Here is an 18,204-nt window from a genome sequence, read left to right on the forward strand (position 1 = left end):
TTGGGCTCTTTCCATACTTTGGCTATTGTTGATAGTGCTGCTATAAACATGGGGGTGCATGTGTCCCTTCGAAACAGCACACCTATATCCCTTGAATAAATGCCAAGTAGTGTAATTGCTGGGTCGTAGGGTAGTTCTATTTTTAGTTTTTTGAGAAACCTCCATACTGTTTTCCAGAGTGGCTGCACCAGCTTGCATTCCCACCAACGATGCAAAAAAGATCCTCTTTCTCTGCATCCTTGCCAACATCTGTTGTTGCCAGAGTTGTTACTGTTAGCCATTCTGACAGGTGTAAGGTGGTATCTCATTGTGGTTTTGATTTGTATTTCCCTGATGATGAGTGATGTTGAGCATTTTTTCATGTGTCGGTTGGCCATCTGGATGTCTTCTTTGGAGAAGTGTCTAGTCATGTCTTTTGCCCATTTCTTCACTGGATTATTTGTTTTTTGGGTGTTGAGTTTGATCAGTTCTTTATAGATTTTGGATACTAACCCTTTATCTGATATGTCATTTGCAAATATCTTCTCCCATTCTGTCGGTTGCCTTTTAGTTTTGCTGATTGTTTCCTTCTCTGTGCAGAAGTTTTTTATTTTGATGAGGTCCCAGTAGTTCATTTTTGCTTTTGTTTCCCTTGCTTCCAGAGATGTATTCAGCAAGAAATTGCTGTGGGCAACATCAAAGAGGTTTTTGCCTGCTTTCTCCTCGAGGATTTTGATGGCTTCCTGTCTTACATTGAGGTCTTTGATCCACTTTGAGTTTATTTTTGTGTATGGTTTAAGAAAGTTGTCCAGGTTCATTCTTCTGCATGTCGCTGTCCAGTTTTCCCAGCACCACTTGCTGAAGAGATTGTCTTTATTCCATTGGATATTCTTTCCTACTTTGTCAAAGATTAGTTGCCCATACATTTGTGGGTCCATTTCTGGGTTCTCTATTCTGTTCCATTGATCTGAGTGTCTGTTCTTGTGCCAGTGCCATACGGTCTTGATGGTTACAGCTTTGTAATACATCTTGAAATCCGGGATTGTGATGCCTCCTGCTTTGGTTTTCTTTTTCAAGATTCCTTTGGCTATTCTGGGTCTTTTCTGGTTCCATACAAATTATTTGTTCTAGCTTTGTGAAGAATGCTGGTGTTACTTTGATAGGGATCTCTCTGAATATGTAGATTGCTTTGGGTAGTATCAACATTTTAACAATATTTGTTCTTCCTATCCAGAAGCATAGAATCTTTTTCCATTTTTTTGTGTCTTCTTCAGTTTCTTTCATAAGCTTCTATAGTTTTCAGCGTATAGATTTTTCACCTGTTTGGTTAGATTTATTCCTAGGTATTTGATGGTTTTTGGTGCAACTGTAAATGGGATCGATTCCTTGATTTCTCTTTCTGTCCCTTCATTGTTGGTGTATAGGAATGCAACCAATTTCTGTGAGTTGATTTTATATCCTGCAACTTTGCTGAATTCATGGGTCAATTCTAGCAGCTTTTTGGTGGAATCTTTTGGGTTTTCCATATAGAGTATCATGTCATCTGTGAAGAGTGAAAATTTGACCTTCTCCTGGCCGATTTGGATGCCTTTTATTTTTTTGTGTTGTCTGATTGCAGAGGCTAAGACTTCCAATACTATGTTGAATAACAGTGGCAAACATACCTGTCTTGTTCCTGACCTTAGGGGGAAAGCTCTCAGTTTTTCCCCATTGAGGACGATATTAGCGTTGAGTCACTAGTATATGGCTTTTATCATCTCGAGGTATGATCCTTCTATCCCTACTTTCTTGAGGGTTTTTATCAAGAAAGGATGCTGTATCTTGTCAAATGCTTTCTCTGCATCTATTGAGAGGATCATATGGTTCTTGTCCCTTCTTTTATTGATGTGATGAATCACATTGATTGTTTTGCGGATATTGAACCAGCCCTGCATCCCAGGTATAAATCCCACTTGGTCGTGGTGAATACTTTTTTTAATGTATTGTTGGAGCCAGTTGGCTAATATCTTGTTGAGGATTTTTGCATCCATGTTCATCAGGGAAATTGGTCTATAGTTCTCCTTTTTAGTGGGGTCTCTGTCTGGTTTTGGAATCAAGGTAATGCTGGCTTCATAGAGTTTGGAAGTTTGCCTTCCATTTTTCTTTTTTGGAACAGTTTCAAGAGAATAGGTGTTAACTCTTCCTTAAATGTTTGGTAGAATTCCCCTGGAAAGCCATCTGGCCCTGGACTCTTGTTTTTTGGCAGATTTTTGATTACTAATTCGATTTCCTTACTGGTTATGGGTCTGTTCAAATATTCTATTTCTTCCTGTTTCAGTTTTGGTAGTGTATATGTTTCTAGGAATTTGTCCATTTCTTCCAGACTGCCCATTTTATTGGCATATAATTGCTCATAATATTCTCTTGTTATTGTTTTTATTTCTGCTGTGTTCATTGTGATTTCTCCTCTTTCATTCTTGATTTTATTTATTTGGGTCCTTTCCTTTTTCTTCTTGATCAAACTGGCTAGTGGTTTATCAAGTTTGTTGATTCTTTCAAGGAACCAGCTTCTGGTTTCATTGATCTGTTCTACTGTTTTTTTGGTTTCTACAGCATTAATTTCTGCCCTAATCTTTATTATTTCCTGTCTTCTGATGTTTTTGGGTTTTATTTGCTGTTCTTTTTCCAGCTCCTTAAGGTGTAAGGTTAGGTTGTGTCTCTGAGATCTTTCTTCCTTCTTTAGGAAGGCCTGGATTGCTATATACTTTCCTCTTATGACCACCTTTGCTGCGTCCCAGAGGTTTTTGGTTGTGGTGCTATCATTTTCATTGACTTCCATATACTTTTTAATTTCTTCTTTAACTGCTTGGTTAGCCCATTCATTCTTTAGTAGGATGTTCTTCAGTCTCAAGTATTTGTTACCTTTCCAAATTTTTTCTTGTGGTTGATTTCGAGTTTCATAGCATTGTGGTCTGAAAATATGCACGGTATGATCTCGATCTTTTTGAACTTACTTAGGGCTGTTTTGTGTCCGAGTATATGGTCTATTCTGGAGAACGTTCCATGTGCACTGGAGAAGAATGTATATTGTGCTGCTTTAGGATGAAATGTTCTGAATATATCTGTTAAGTCCATCTGGTCCAATGTTTCATTCAAAGCCAATGTTTCCTAGTTGATTTTTTGATTAGATGATCTGTCCATTGTTGTGAGTGGGGTGTTGAAGTTTCCTACTATTATGGTATTACTACTAATGAGTTTCTTTATGTTTGTGATTAATTGATTTATATATTTGGGTGCTCTCACATTTGGTACATAAATGTTTACAATTGTTGCCATCTTCCTTTAATCTGCCTTTTAATGGCATTCATTCTCTTTGCAGTTTTGGTTCTAGTGATGACTATGCTCTAACTTATTTTTCCAACTCTATATGGCTTAACATTCCATGAAAGCCAGATGTTTCCTTTCCTTTAATTGGATGTTGCCTTTGACACTCACTTCATGATTTAGCTTAAGATATTTCCCTGGCTTGGTAAGCCTTTTCATGTCTTTTTTATCTGTATGAATCCCTCCCAAATATTAGGGCCCAATGTGTTCTACAGCTTCTGTGAAGTTTTTCTTAATTACCCCCAAGTTCAATAACCATTTCCCATATACATATATATATATATATATATATATTTTTTTTTTTTTTTTTTTTTTTTTTTTTTTCGGTTTATAATGAGAGAGACAGAGACAGTGTGATTGGGCGCGGGGCAAAGAGAGAGGGAGAGGGAGAGAATCCCAAGCAGTTTCCACGCTGTCAGCAAAGGGCCCGACGCAGGGAGTTGATCCCACAAACCATGAGATCATGAACCTGAGCTGAAACCAAGAGTTGGATGCTTAACCAACTGAGCCACCCAGGCGCTCCTCCTTTTTATATTTCTATAACATTTTGCATTTATACTATGTATTTGAATATATCATATATTGGCTTCTGTTTTTACATTCTCTTTAATGTGCATGTATTTCATCTGTACAATTAGATTATACAATCTTTCAGAGTAAAGACCACATATTATGTTTTTTTGTGTGCATCCCCACTCTGTTAATCACAGTGTTTCATCTTATTTGACACCATTTCTCTGGAATCTTACACTGAATGAAGGATATAGTAGATGCTTAGTAACAATTGGTTTAATGAAGACCGAGTCTCTGTTCAACAAATATTTGGTGAGGTGTAACCGAAGGAGCAACGTTTGAGGTGTCAGGTGAAATGGGTTCTGTCTCACCTCTGCCACTCGCTAGCTCTGTTGCTTTAGCCAGACCATTTCATTTTATGGCCCTCTGTGTTCTCACCTTTAAAATGAAGATAGTAATGACTATCCCATCATACAGAATCACATGCACTGAATCTCACTCAAGTGATTTAAAACAGTGTGTGTTCACAACATGTTTATGCCTTTTTGCACATAATGAAAATCTTCATTGTAGAACATTTAGAAAACAAAGTTCAAAGAAGAAAAGAGAAATCATGTATAATAACTCCACTCAGAAAAAAAAAACTACTGTTAAAACTTTGGGTATTTCTCATGTTTTTCTGTATATATATTTTGAAAATTAATATATATACTAGTTTTGAATTGTTTATTATGTCTGTTGAATATATTCCAGATATTATTTTATGAAGATTCATCTTTTCTATTGAGTTTATATAATATTAAAGAGTAACAGAATTAATATTATTTTATAATAATTATATAATATATAAATATTATATTATAAATATATATAAATTTATATGAATATAATATATATTTTATAAAAATTTATATATATAAAATTTATATACATAATTTATATAAATATATATAAATTTATAAGTTTATAAATATAAATATAAATATATAAATATAATAATATATTTAATATAATTATAAATAGTAACAGAATTTATTATTTTTACAAAAGAGTTTTATAAAAGTTAAATGCATTCATATAAATAATTTTACTTCTATTAACTTAATTGTAGACAAACATCAGTATACATAATTTGATGAACAAAAATATTTCAACGGTATGACTTTTCTTTCTGAAGTTATTTCTATTTGATTGGGAATTTTTATTTTTTTGCCTGTATGACCCAAAAATCCTCAAAACAACTTAAAAATTTTTTGCTACTGTGATTTTGACTGAATTTTGTGCTTGATGAAACACTAAAATGATTTCTTCTGCAAAGAAAAATAAAGTACTGAAGAGAACTTAGAAAACAAACCAGAGCTTTAAAAGGCTGAATTATTTCTCCTTTTTTCTCAGCTAGGAAAAAAAAAAGAAAATTAAATCTATTCAAAAAGGAACTAAGAGACATCCCCCCAAATTTTTTATACATTGATGCAATACAAAAAACAGACATCACTGGAACTTTTAAAGTTATGTGAGTTTAAAAAAGCATCTTGCTTATAAATTAACTTCATCCAATTTAGTTAAGAAAAGGTTTGTGGGGGCATCTGGGTGGCTCAGTTGGTTAAGCATCTGACTTGGGTTCAGGTCATGATCTTGTGGTTTGTGAGTCTAAGCCCTGCGTCGGGCTCTGTTCTGACAGCTCAGAGCCTGGAGCCTGCTTAGGATTCTGTGTCTCCCTCTCTCTCTCCCTCTCTCTCTGCACCTCCCCCACTCATGCTCTGTCTCTCTTTCTCTGTCTCTCTCTCAAAAATAAATAAGCATTAAAAAATAAAAAAAAATTAAAAATTTAAAAAAAGGAAAGGTTTGTGAATGATTTCAGTCCTTAGTTATGTTCTTTACTTTTGGCGTTGTGTTTGGGCTTTGGCCTATTTTACATGGTTGGTATAAGCCCTGAAATGTTAGCTTTCTAGGAAATTTTTTTTCCAACTTTCATTAAAAATTTAGAATTATGTTGGCCTGAAAACAATTATATTTTAAAAGATAAGATAAAATGATTTATAAGAGATATAATAAAATGATATCAAATAAATACAATCCAGCTTTAAAATATAGGTATATAAGATATTTATGTGCATCTGTCTATGTGAGCACTGAGAAAATACTGGAAGGATATGCACCAGAATTATAATAGTGCTGTCATTGGATAATGGGATAAAAGGCAATTTGTTTTTTCTTCTTCCAGAAGAATTGTCACTCTTTTTCCGACAATGAGCATGTGTTACTTTCATATGCAAAAAGAAAAAAATTCATTTTGAAAAAGAGAAGTGGAAAGATAATTGTTTCATTCAGTAAACAAACTCTATTAGAGTACCTACTGAGTGAGTGCCAGGCATGACTTAGTGCTATGGATACATCAGTGAAACAGCCTACAAAAACTTATGCCTTTGTAGAGCTTATATTCTAGTAGAGGGAGATAGACAGTAAATAGTAGTGCAATCCTACTAAGTTATAATATGTGTCAAAGCTACTCAGTGCTAAGGTACAGTAGAACAGATTAAGGAAGGAAGGTCAAGAGCTACAGGAAGAAGACATTGTTTTAAGTGGGGTGGTGAGCTTTACTGAGCAAGCAGAGTTCTCTCAGGTGTTTTGTGACCCTTCTAATTCCTCACCATATTATGTCATTATGTTAATACTCAGATTAAGAATTGTTTTTCAGGTATCATGAAGAAAGTGACAATTTCAATCCCATTTTAACTTTAATGAAACACTTAAACGTGTTTTGTTGCTGAAAGTATATGAAACTTTTTCCCTTAGGGAGAAACCATGATGAAGGGTGTAAGGCAGATTCAGTCTTCTGTCACAGGTGGCTACCTAAGAGAGGTAGCCAACTTTGAGATGTTTGTGTGGGGGGATTTGGAAGCCAGACTGTAAACTTTTTATGCTCTTTTTTTCCCTAAACACCAAGTTTCTGGAAATACCTTAGGGTTAATTTTTTTCTTGTCTTTATAACTCACAATGTCAGAGGCTGTCTCTAGAGCCAAATCAAAAGCAGACTTTAACAGGATAATCAGTGTTTATTATGATAATCTATTATAGTGCCTATAAATTAATGTGACTGATTTCTAAACAAATTTCATTTGTGTAGTTGTTAACCAAGCACATTTATATCAAATAATTTGTTGGGTTCCAAAGTAGTAAAATAGGTAATTTTAATTCTACTTTTGATAAATGTGGAAACTTAATTAATAGAGAAGTTAAATGTTTTGTGGGAACTCGCAAGTTTATTAGATGGCAATGCAGGATTCAACTACATGCTCACATTTAGGTGACCAAACTTTCCATTGCTCTGTTTGGACTGCTGAACAAATATAAGGACTAACTTAAGAGCAGTCATCCCAAGGGCTTGCTAAGGTAGTTCAGTAATTCTAACATTGCTCAAAGCTCTGCTTTCAAATCTTCACTTGAAACAGAATTCTTCCAAATATATGCTAATCTAAATTACTTAAGGAGGCTTAGAAAAAAATCTGAAATTGGGGTGCCTGGATAGCTCAGTTGGTTAAGCGTCAGACTTCGGCTCAGGTAACGATCTCATTGTGAGTTCGAGCCCCGCATCAGGCTCTGTACTGACAGTTCAGAGCCTGGAGCCTGCTTCGGATTCTGTGTCTCCCTCGCTCTCTGCCTCTCCCCTGCTCACACTCTTACCTTTCTCTCGTTCAAACATAAATAAACATTAAAAAAACAACAACCTGAAGTCATGGTAGTACAAAGAAATAGGTGATCAATTGGGATAGCTTTTAATTAAAAACAGTTCACTATAAAATATAATGTTATATTTTAAACATAGTATTATTCTACCACTATATTAAATATGAGTATAAAGTGGATTACACTGATGGAGTCATAAAAATATTTTCAGAGGTGGAATACATGTGTAGCTTCCTAAAGTAATGGCTTTGATGGATATGGTACACATTTACATATATAAATTTTTGTATGTTGGTAAAAATAATTCTTTTGTATCACTGCGTTTTTCCTTTTGAAGACAAGCGTATATAAGTTATAAAAGTTTTCTGAAATAAAAGTATGCAGTTTAAAGTGCCCATTCTTAAGCTATTGCTTTAGATTACTTCTACATTGGAAGAATAATTATGGAACTATTTTTGTCATAGATGTATCACTCTCAATAATAATCATAGGCAAAGAAAATAAATCCAGAGGATAAAGGGTTTTATTTTCCCCCTTATTGAGAATGAAAATGGTAAAAGAGAATTAGTTGAACACTTTAAAAATACAGGATCTTGTCTATTTAAAGTGTTAGAGGGGCGTCGGTTAAGCATCTGACTCTTGATTTTGGCTCAGGTCATGATCTTATGGTTTGTGGGATCGAGCCCTGCATCTGGCTCTACACGGACAGTGTGGAACCTGCTTGGGATTCTCTCTCTCCCTCTCTTTCTGCCCCTCCCTCATTCACACTCGTTCTCTGTCAAAATAAAAAGAACATTTTAAAGTGTTAGAGGATTGCATATTTGCACAAGGGAAAGCTGATTAATTGTGTGTAACTGACTTTAGGTTGGGCAGTCGGTTCACAGTTTAAGGTTTATGAATCCTCTGAGAGAGCCAATGTCTGAAAACTATAACTATTTAGATGCCATGGGTGAGGGTGATTCCATAAGAGTTTTTACATTAACTCCTGCTCTGCATATGACAATTGATGTTACCCACACCTGCAAGGCATTGTATTTACCACTAGTCTACGTCCTGCCCACAAAGCTACTTTATTGTTAATGTAATATAATTCATTTTAATATTTGATTAAATGAATTTTCAGGCTTTATTAAGAATATTAGTAGTTAAAAGCACCTTCACTGGCTGTGTTTGCCTGCCCATAATTTATAGGTATCAGCTATGAATTAAATATTTATTGAATTTAATAGGCAACTGTGTGCCAGTCCACATACTAGGCAGAAGGATACAAAGACATTTCTACTGTGACCATGTTGGTCAGATTAACTTCCCTTTTTCTCCTTCCTACTGATGTCATCAAAAGTCACTTGACAGTTTAAAACCACTGTCTCATTAAAAAAGGAACTGACTTCTTAGGACTTGCGTTTAAAACCCCCCTGCACAGACAGGTTGTGTTCACTCTGAGATGGGACTGGTGCAAGCAAACCATATAATCCTCAAAACTATTTCATTTTCTTGGTAGTGCAAATTCAGCTTGAAGAATCTTTGTGCCGTTATTGAAATCTAGGAAGACTTTGTGTCCAAAAATAGTTGGAAAAAGGCAAAGATGAGAAGTGGATGATCTGAGAGCAGTCTCTCATTAGAATTTTCTCGCCCTTTCTCTGGGACCCCACTCGGTGCATTCTTACCCCATCTTCTCTTTTGGAACTAACCACTACCTCCTCTGTGCATTTGGGGGAGCTGCCTGGCACTGAGCCTCTCCAGGTCTCCAGCTGAAGCAGGGGAAGTCCTTACTGTGGCAAAACCCAGTTACTAGCACAGTGCTTTGAACAGAGTCAGTGTTAAATAAGTACTTTTGAATAGAATCCAAATACTTTCTTAAGTAGGCTCTGCCACCTTAATGAAGTAAGAACACACTGGTATTTGAGTCCCTCAGTTGGAAGGGAAAATGTGAAAAGTAAATGAGAATGGAAGAATACAGGCAGGGTTTCAGGTAAAGTGGGGGAAAAATGAAAATGGTTCCTTGTAATTCAAGCTAAGTGCTCTCAATTCTAATCTCTCAGACAGATAGAAATAAAAAGGTGAGAAGCAAAAAGTCAAAACTATGTAAGATGTAAGATAGGAGGGATGCTGTGCTACAGGTTATAACCATTTAGAATTACATTCACCTAAAGGAGAACTGAAAATATCACTGCGTGTCCTGGATACCACCTATCAGGCATAACATACACACACGCATGCACGCACGCAAGCACCCACCCACGCACGCGCCCATTCACACGCAACCCAAGATAATGTACTAATAATTAGGGACGTCTGTTTCAAAGAAACAGAACAGTACTGTCTGAACTTAGAAGAGACTTTGACATAAACTGGCTGTGTTAATGTTAATGTTGTTAATGTTAATGATGTTAATGCATCACTTCAGTGTCTGGGTCCTCATCACCTAAGTTTACAGGTCCTTTGGGGAAGCTGCAAGGGTAGAAGTAGGCCTATGGCAAACTAACTCCATAGAGTCTTTAATGGAGGGTGTGTTTGGGGTAAGTTTTTTCTAGAGTAGAATGACCAGTTAAATGTGACCCTTGCACTCAAGGGTGTTGTGTGGTTATTGCAGTTATTTTTTTTTATCTTTATCCACATCAGTCCATGTTATTGTCCTAAATGACCCTATCTTAGTTTAACGATGTAATTGTGCCAGACAGGTATTCAGATTTGTTCATTACTTTACCTAGGAGATTATAGAAAAATCAATATGGCTTTATATTTAGAATTTTATAGGTCTAAGTTGTCAAAAATTATGCATGGTAAAAATAGCTTTCATGCATCTACCAATATATGTTGAAGGGTCTGTTTATATCATTATCAGGCAAAAATCTAAGCATGAGAAACAATATGTGTCAATAGACAAGAGGTAGAATTTCCTCTGGCTTAGACTTGAGGCACAGAAACTCCAAAAATGGAGAAATTAAAAAAACAAAAAAGAAAAATCTCTAAGTTAAAAACATAATTTTTATACAGGTATACATTTCATGTAAGCTCTATTTACCCTAAAATTGTCTTGATACTTAGGTAAATAGATGTGCTAGGATTCCCATTTTTCGAGGTGTATACTTTTGCTTTATTTCCAAAGAGTAGGATTTGAGGTCAAGAAAGGTACTGAAAAGATCAGAATATGTTTGACCTCACCATTCTGGGGGTTCCTCTTTGTAGTGTGGGGGCCTAGCACAGGGCCAGACACTTAATAATTTAGTGGAAGCGGTTTTTGTTGGTCCACATTGAGATGCAATTGTTACAGTTCTCTCACCTCATTTGGAAGAAGTGTTTATGTTCCAAAATAAAATCTTGCAAAATAATAGCTGTAGGCAGAGAACTGAAGAAACTTAGCATAAGGTATTAAGATACTGAAAGCTGGAGAGAGCCAGATGAGGAATTTGCTAATCAACTGAGAACAGTGTATGTCTCTCTTTATTTCATCCTCTCTTTTGACCAGGAAAAACAGTGACTTTCCAAAGTACATGTTCTTCCTTGTTACTTTAAGTGTTTTTTGAGATACCCTGACCATACTCCCAGAGAACTCATTACTCCCAGAGAACTCATTTAGTGTGTGAGAAGTTTATTTCAAGTCTTACATGCAGAATGAGTAGTAGTTTCACTGTGGGAGATGAAGTGAGTGATATGGATCCAGAGATTAGAAAAAAGGTAATGACCTTGCAGTCTTGGCTTCAAGTAAGGAAGTTTAAGGAAAAGAATGAGTGTGAGCTAAGAGGGTAGATCATCTCAGTTGGGAGAGAAAGAAGTTGCAAAAACTTTTGTTTATAGAATCTTTTCTTTAAATGTTTATTTATTTATTTTTGAGAGAAAGCGGGAGAGAGAGCACAAGTGAGGGAGGGACAGAAAGAGAGGGGGACAGAGGATCAGAAGCAGGCTCCGTACTGACAGCAGCAAGCCCGATGCAGGGTTCGAACTCATGAACTGTGAGATCATGACCTGAGCTGAAGTCAGATGCTCAACCGACTAAACTACCCAGGTGCTCCTGTTTATAGAAACTTAAAAAAAAAAGTGTTTTTACATTTATTTATTTTTAGAGAAAGGGACAGAGAGAAAGCAGAGGAGGGGAGAGAAGGAGAGAGAGAATCCCAAGCAGGCTCTGCACTATCAGAGCAGAGCCCAACATGGGGCTCACACCCATGAACTGTGAGATCATGACTTAAGCCAAAACCAAGAGTCAGACACTTAATTGACTGAGCCACCCAGGTGTTCCAAACTTTTGTTTATTATTACACTTGTAACATACATTCTGTTCTTAGCAGGCTCTTCTAAGCCCATTGGGAGCTGGCTAGTGATTTTGTATATACATCAAAATTTTGTATATGCTTCATTTAACTTGGACATCTTTGTTCTCTTCAGTTGTGCTGGTGTTGAATTTTCAATATTGTGGAGACTGCAGAGATGTTGGCATGTGTGTGTATCGATGACTGTTTAATGGTCTTTTGGTCAGGCATCCTGAAAATTGTGTATTTTCAACAGAGATGCATGCTGGGGGCATGCAAGGACTTCTGGGAAATCTTCAAATGTCCAAATGGGTTCAGCTCTGTAAGCACTCACAGCTGACAAAGCAGCACTCTTCCAGATTCCTCTACTAATTCTGTAGAAGAAAAAGTGGAAGAGTTGTTGCCTTAGTTAGCAAACATACACGTAACTAGCTTTTTAAGCCTGGAAATTTTTTAAAAATTATTTTTAATGTTTATTTTTGAGAGAGAGAGACAAAGCACGAGTGGGGGAGGGGCAAAGAGAGAGAGACACACACAGAATGCAAAGCATAAGCCCAGAAATTTAAAAGAACTTGGAAGTTAATCTCTCTTCCATGTTTATTAGCAGTGCTTCCTCATCTTTCTATAGGTTATATATTTTTTAAACATCACAAAGCATTTGAAGAGACCAGTTGTCTCTACTTTATCTATAATGTTGACAAAGAAAGCATTAACTGAAAATTAAAACAGACATTTATGTGGGCAGTTAGAATTGCAGTTTGGGAGCCACAGATTGAGATAGAAACCCAAATTGTGTTCCAAGGAAGACAAAGAGTGGGGCAAGGTTATATAAAGGTGGAAGGTTAGGAATATAGTTTTCATTTAGATCCTCTGCAAAAGAGGAATTGAAATTAGGTTAACTGGGATTGGTTGTGTATGCAAATGCATGGTTGAAGCTTGTTAAACCCAACTGGCTCCTTTAGAAGTGAAGACCACAGAAGATCCAATTGTCACGGTGAGGGGGGAAGTTCAGTCTAGGCTGAGGGCTTGCGGATAGCTTAAAAGTTCAAAAAGTTCATAGTTTCTCTGCTGAGGATGTGCATAAATTCCTCCTCCCTTATGGCTTACTGGCTGTATTTAAAAAAAATTTTTTTTTAAATTTATTTGAGAGAGAGGGAGAGAGAGAAAGATGATGCAAGTGGAGGAGGGGCAGAGAGAGAAGGAAAGAGAGAGAGGATCCAAGCAGGCTCCACATGGAGCCTGACTTGGGGCTCAAACTCACTAATCATGAGATCATGAACTGAGCCAAAATCAAGAGTTGGATGGTCAAGTGACTGAGCCACCCAGCACCCCATCCTGGCCCTACTTTAAAGGAAACTTTCTTAGCCAAGCTTGCTTGCTTGCTCCATTTTGAAATATTTTACTATATATATAATCATCCCTCTAAAAGAAAAATCAGGCATAGGTAATCAATGTTGCAGAGGACAATAACAACAGACAGGTAAGATGGCTGTTTGGTACAGGAAGAGGCTTACACTTCAAGATACACTATTTTTGGTTAAATTATCAAAATATCACTTTTAGCACCTTTCTGTGCTAGAATATCTGTATATTTATAATTTTTCCAGGTGAATGTATTTCATTTATTTTAAATCACAACAATAATCTATGCTCATTGTACAAGTTTATATATGTAAGGAAGTACCAAAAAATGATTAATATTCTCCTTGTTCTCTCTTACACTCCCCACTAGCATTTTTAATTCTTTTTATGAAATTGAGATCATATTATATTCATTACTTTTCCCCCACACACTGTAAATATTACTTTTGAATTTTGCTTTATTTTACAGTGTCATGGATGCATCTCCATAGGTGGATCTAACTGGATTTAGCACATTCTTTCTAATCACTGTATAATGTTCCATAATATTATATACATAGTTTATTCAGCCATTCTTCCCTTAGGGACTTTCAGGTTATTTCCAATGCTGCAGGCAATGTCTTTGCTAGAGGATTAAAAGAGCCCAGTTGAGAATCACACTGTGGATTCAAATGTTCCTTCCAGCCAGCAGTCTCTAAGTCACCAACACCTTCTGTCAGGAAGATGAGATGACTCTTCACTGTAGAAAGCTACGTCTCCCTGCAGTCCTGTGGGTCCAGGCTGGGTGAACTGTCTGTTTTGTGCTGGAGCATGACATCCTGGTCACTCAGCATCAGCATCAGTGGCCGGCTCTGAAAGGAAGATGGTAGTAGGAAGAGGGAGAGCTGGGAAATGACCAAGTAAAGCTCCGGGGTAAAGCAGCCTATTGTTGTCTGGCTTTCCTACACATCCAGCTCTGGTTTTTACCTTAAAATGGTAGTTAACGAGTAAAATCTTGACAGACTTTTAGATAGTTTTTTGATCTTGTTTTCTAACACTAACCGACAAAAAAGGACTGATTCAGAAAGCCTGTGTCTGAAATAATAATATAAAGGCAAAAGCAAAATAGCAGCCAAAAGCAAGGAAACCTTGAAATAAACCCAGAGCCTAGAATTTCTTCATGTTGATGGAAGTTCACCTTTTAGAAATTCTTTTTCAATATACAAATTCTAATTCAATAGGTCTTTAACATAGACTGTCTTACTAAAGAAGTTCACTCACTTCATTTAACATAAAATATATCATATTTAAGTATTTTAAATAGCATATCTTAATATTTTTATATGTGTTGTTATCTTTAACTTTAAGATTTTGGACTATCAGGCCAGTAATGATCAAGGTGTTCAGAGCTGCTCCTCCAAACTTAGCATAGCTAACTTGTTTGTGTGACACAGGACGATGCTCCACAGAAATACACCATTGATCGTGGCCATGGCTTTCGATGCGCTGTTAATTGGCTGAAGACAGAGTGGAAGCTGGCAAACGGGGTCTTTTTCCAAACTTGGTGTGAGACACTTCTCACAAGCTCTAGAGAAGAGATCTGTAATTGACATTCATGTAACATGGAGGGGTGGGGCGTGGGGGTCTCACAAGATAACCATTCAAAGCCAGAAAGGAACACCTATGAAAAGATGAGGAATCTGTCCCTCTCCCTCCCTCCCTTCCTCTCTCTCTCTCTCTCACACACACACATATGTAAGTATGTGTGTACGTATATATATGTGTATTTATATATATGATATTTTCCCTATTTAAAAAGTAATCAAGGGAAGAATCAAAAGTAGCTATTGTATGACTGTCTGCATGTCACAGAGATTTGGAAAGATAATTTTGTGGCGATCCATGTCATCTTGCCTTCAGAGTGAACTGAAACTGGATTTGCATTCTTGGGTGCTACATGAGCAGCTTTGTGACTTTAAATAAATCACATCCACGGTTTTCACATCCACGTAGTGAGTGAGGGTTATTCCTTACTATGTCAAAGGATTATTGGGAGACTTAAAATGAGACAATAGATATGAAAATGTTTATGTTGTATTGCATACATTCTGGTTTCCCTCTTAGGAAGTTCAAGAGGTCTTCCAGTAGGAAGATGTTTCTTTGTAGGATTAAAAGGATACATAGAAGGGCAGTGGAGTGAATAAAACTTTGTGAGATGTGAACAATGGTGCCAATAACCAGACATAATTTTAGAATTATCAAGAGTTTCTATATCCTTTATCTCATTAGTTCTTAACAAAAATCCTGTGTATCAGTTAGGCTAATTTTTTTTTATATCCATTATGCAGAGGAGGAACCATGACTCCGAAATTAAATGAATTAGCCAATATCACCTGCAAGCCTATAATGGAGTGAAGTTCTTTTTGACTAATAATTGAGTGCTTTTTATATTAATCTATGTTGTCTGTCAATGCCAGACAGTTGGCAAATACTAAACAGAAGTCCAATTGATTCAAAGGATGATTATCTCCATCCCTTGGTTGATACTCAGCACATTCTGTGGTATGCATGTATACCAATGCATCAAAGAGGAGAAAGAGGGTGCAAAGTCCCTTTGAGAGTGCAAGTCCCCTAAAAACAGGAAAGTATGTTATTCCTTTGTGTTCTCAGTGCCCAACTGAGAGCCTAGTACTTAATAGGTTCTCAATAAATGCTTGCTGCTGCTTCTGTTGCTTTTGAGATACTATTCAGTGTTGACTTCTTAGGAAAGATTCATTAGAAAACATCATATGAAAGAGGGTTAGTTTTAGAATAAACAGAATCTGCTACCTCCTTCCCTCCCTGTACAGTAAATGATTTCCTAAGAATTCTTTCATAGGTACAATTATTAGAAAGATAAAGGATGCTTAGGAAAGCATGAGTAATTACCATTTCCACTTAAATGCAAGAAAGGTAATACAGGTTCTACTCTCCTAAACATGAACATGAGGCTGTTGAAAATTAGGTCTTTGACTAGAACAGGCAGAAATACACAGCTGTCACTAGGGGAAAAAATGCCTTTGAGATAAAGTGGAACTTCTCATATCTAAAGAGTAGGAGCATAGTGTGTTTTGTTTGATCCATACAAATTATAGTAATTTAGTTTCAGCCTGAACAAGCACCACAAACAAAAACTGGCAGGCAGGGTCTCTATAGGAGTGGCCAAGCAAGTCAGTTTTCATTTCCTTCCAAGCCCTAGTTTGGCTGATCCATCCACAGAAAAACAGAACAAAAGCCAGAGATTACTGCACCCTAAAGCATCCAAGTGGCTTATTCGGCTCAGGGTGTATTTATAGCAACCTGGCTCACACTGAGAACTTCCTTCTCTATTCAGCGAATGTGCTAATGTGCAAATGGAAGCTTCAGGACCATAACAGTAGACGTAGTTGCAGGGTGTGATCAATGAGTAGATTCTCAAGCCTGTTGTGATTTTGATCTAGCCATGCCTTTCAACCACCACTGCGAACATTTACCTCAAAATAGGCTCATCCTCTTCTTCATGTGCACATTCTATTTGTAGATGTTGCTATGAGGACAGATTCATCGAAAATGACTGATGTGGAGCCCGTGGTCAACAATTTTGCATCTTCAGCAAGGACAGGCCGCCGGAATGCGGTGCCAGACATCCAGGGCTCAGCGGGGACAGGTGGAATCTCGGAGTTGCCCCTCAGACTGGAGGCCCTCTCCATGGAGGAAGGTAACACACAAATTCTCTTCAAAACAGTAGCACTCTCTTCTTAGTCCTTTCCTCTGGAACAGTCTCTCTTTTAACTAGTCATAAGTGCTCTTTTTTCTGTGCCTTTTTTCATAAGTGCCTACTAAAATCTCTCAGTGTTTGTTTAAGGCTAAGTACATTTTTTAGGCTTTCTGAAAGTGGAGTTTTACCTTTTTGTCTCTTGATGTGTATGTGGAAGCTGAACATTTATTTATTCATTGAACATGTATAGCCATGCACAGTGCTAGTAATTGGGAATCAGAGGTGAACAAATATAATCCCCTCAACAAACTTACAACATTTATCTAGAAACACTCAGAAATGAAATAGTTTTCTTTCTGTCATCCATTGGCAAACCACTTTGGCAGGTTCTATTTCACTGTAGTATTCTCAAGTCCTTCTGTTTCTCACATCTAAGAAGAAGTTTATTATCAGTTAAAGATGAAATCTTTAAGGTGAGTATTTGTATAAAAGGTGATTGTTCTTCAGTGGAAAAAGTTGAATTAAGGAAAAAAGGGAGCTGTCAAACTAATGAAGGGAAATCTCGGGTCTTTCACCCCATTCTTACATACATCTCATACAGCTTCCAGAGCTTAGTCTTCTGGAAATAAATATAATGATACTCTCAGTAAAGTTTTAAAGGAGTCTTTTTATTTAAAAATATTTGTAGAGGTTAAAGAAAAAAGTGTTACCAAAATACCTGTGCTTTGTGCCCCATGTTAGACGTCAAGGTACACTTTAGTATGTGTACAGAAATTTATGCTTGCTGGCAATGAGGCAAGAGAAAGCTAGAAGTTTGTGCATATCTACACTATTCATGCAAGTCCCAGAAGAGGGCTCTTGGTCCTTTGCTTCAGGAGATTATTTGCTACCTGGTAAAGTTACAAATGTTCCTGGTTTGATCCCTATGAAATAAGTAAATCTTGGTTTGGCCAGGGACACCTCATCTTTTCCCAGAGGTCATTGCATTTCTCTTATGAGATACTACAAGTAATAGTAAAAAAAGTATATATACACACACACAAACTATTATAAGATGGGAAATTGGAAAGAAAGAAAATAAATAAAAATGTGTGTAATCATTTCGGCCTTTTAAGTTTGAAAATGGAATATGGTTATTAGAACATGATGTTGCTGTTGAAGGGCCATCCTCAACTAGAGAGGGAGAGAAGCTAAGTTGCTTATTAGTATAATGGGCCTAATTAGAGTTTACGTACCCTAACTGCATACACACAAAACCTTAATGCTTACTGATGTTACCTGGTTAACTCTTTGTAGGAGAGTGAGTAGTTTTCACCATTTTACTTCCGTCGCTAG

At 36.7% G+C, this 18,204-nt stretch overlaps 1 protein-coding gene across 7 annotated transcripts in view; it reads left to right on the plus strand.

Annotated features, from left to right (window-relative positions):
• The window catches only part of PKIB (cAMP-dependent protein kinase inhibitor beta), a 177,433-nt gene that overhangs the window by 155,196 nt on the left and 4,033 nt on the right, over positions 1 to 18,204 (plus strand). For all 7 annotated transcript variants that reach the window (XM_045057975.1, XM_006931971.5, XM_045057978.1 and 4 more), the window contains one exon: positions 16,693 to 16,869. In XM_045057975.1, the coding sequence (XP_044913910.1) occupies positions 16,693 to 16,869 (177 nt within the window). The remainder of the gene's footprint in view (positions 1 to 16,692; positions 16,870 to 18,204) is intronic.

Source organism: Felis catus, chromosome B2, assembly GCF_018350175.1.
Source record: "Felis catus isolate Fca126 chromosome B2, F.catus_Fca126_mat1.0, whole genome shotgun sequence".
NCBI lineage: Eukaryota > Metazoa > Chordata > Mammalia > Carnivora > Felidae > Felis > Felis catus.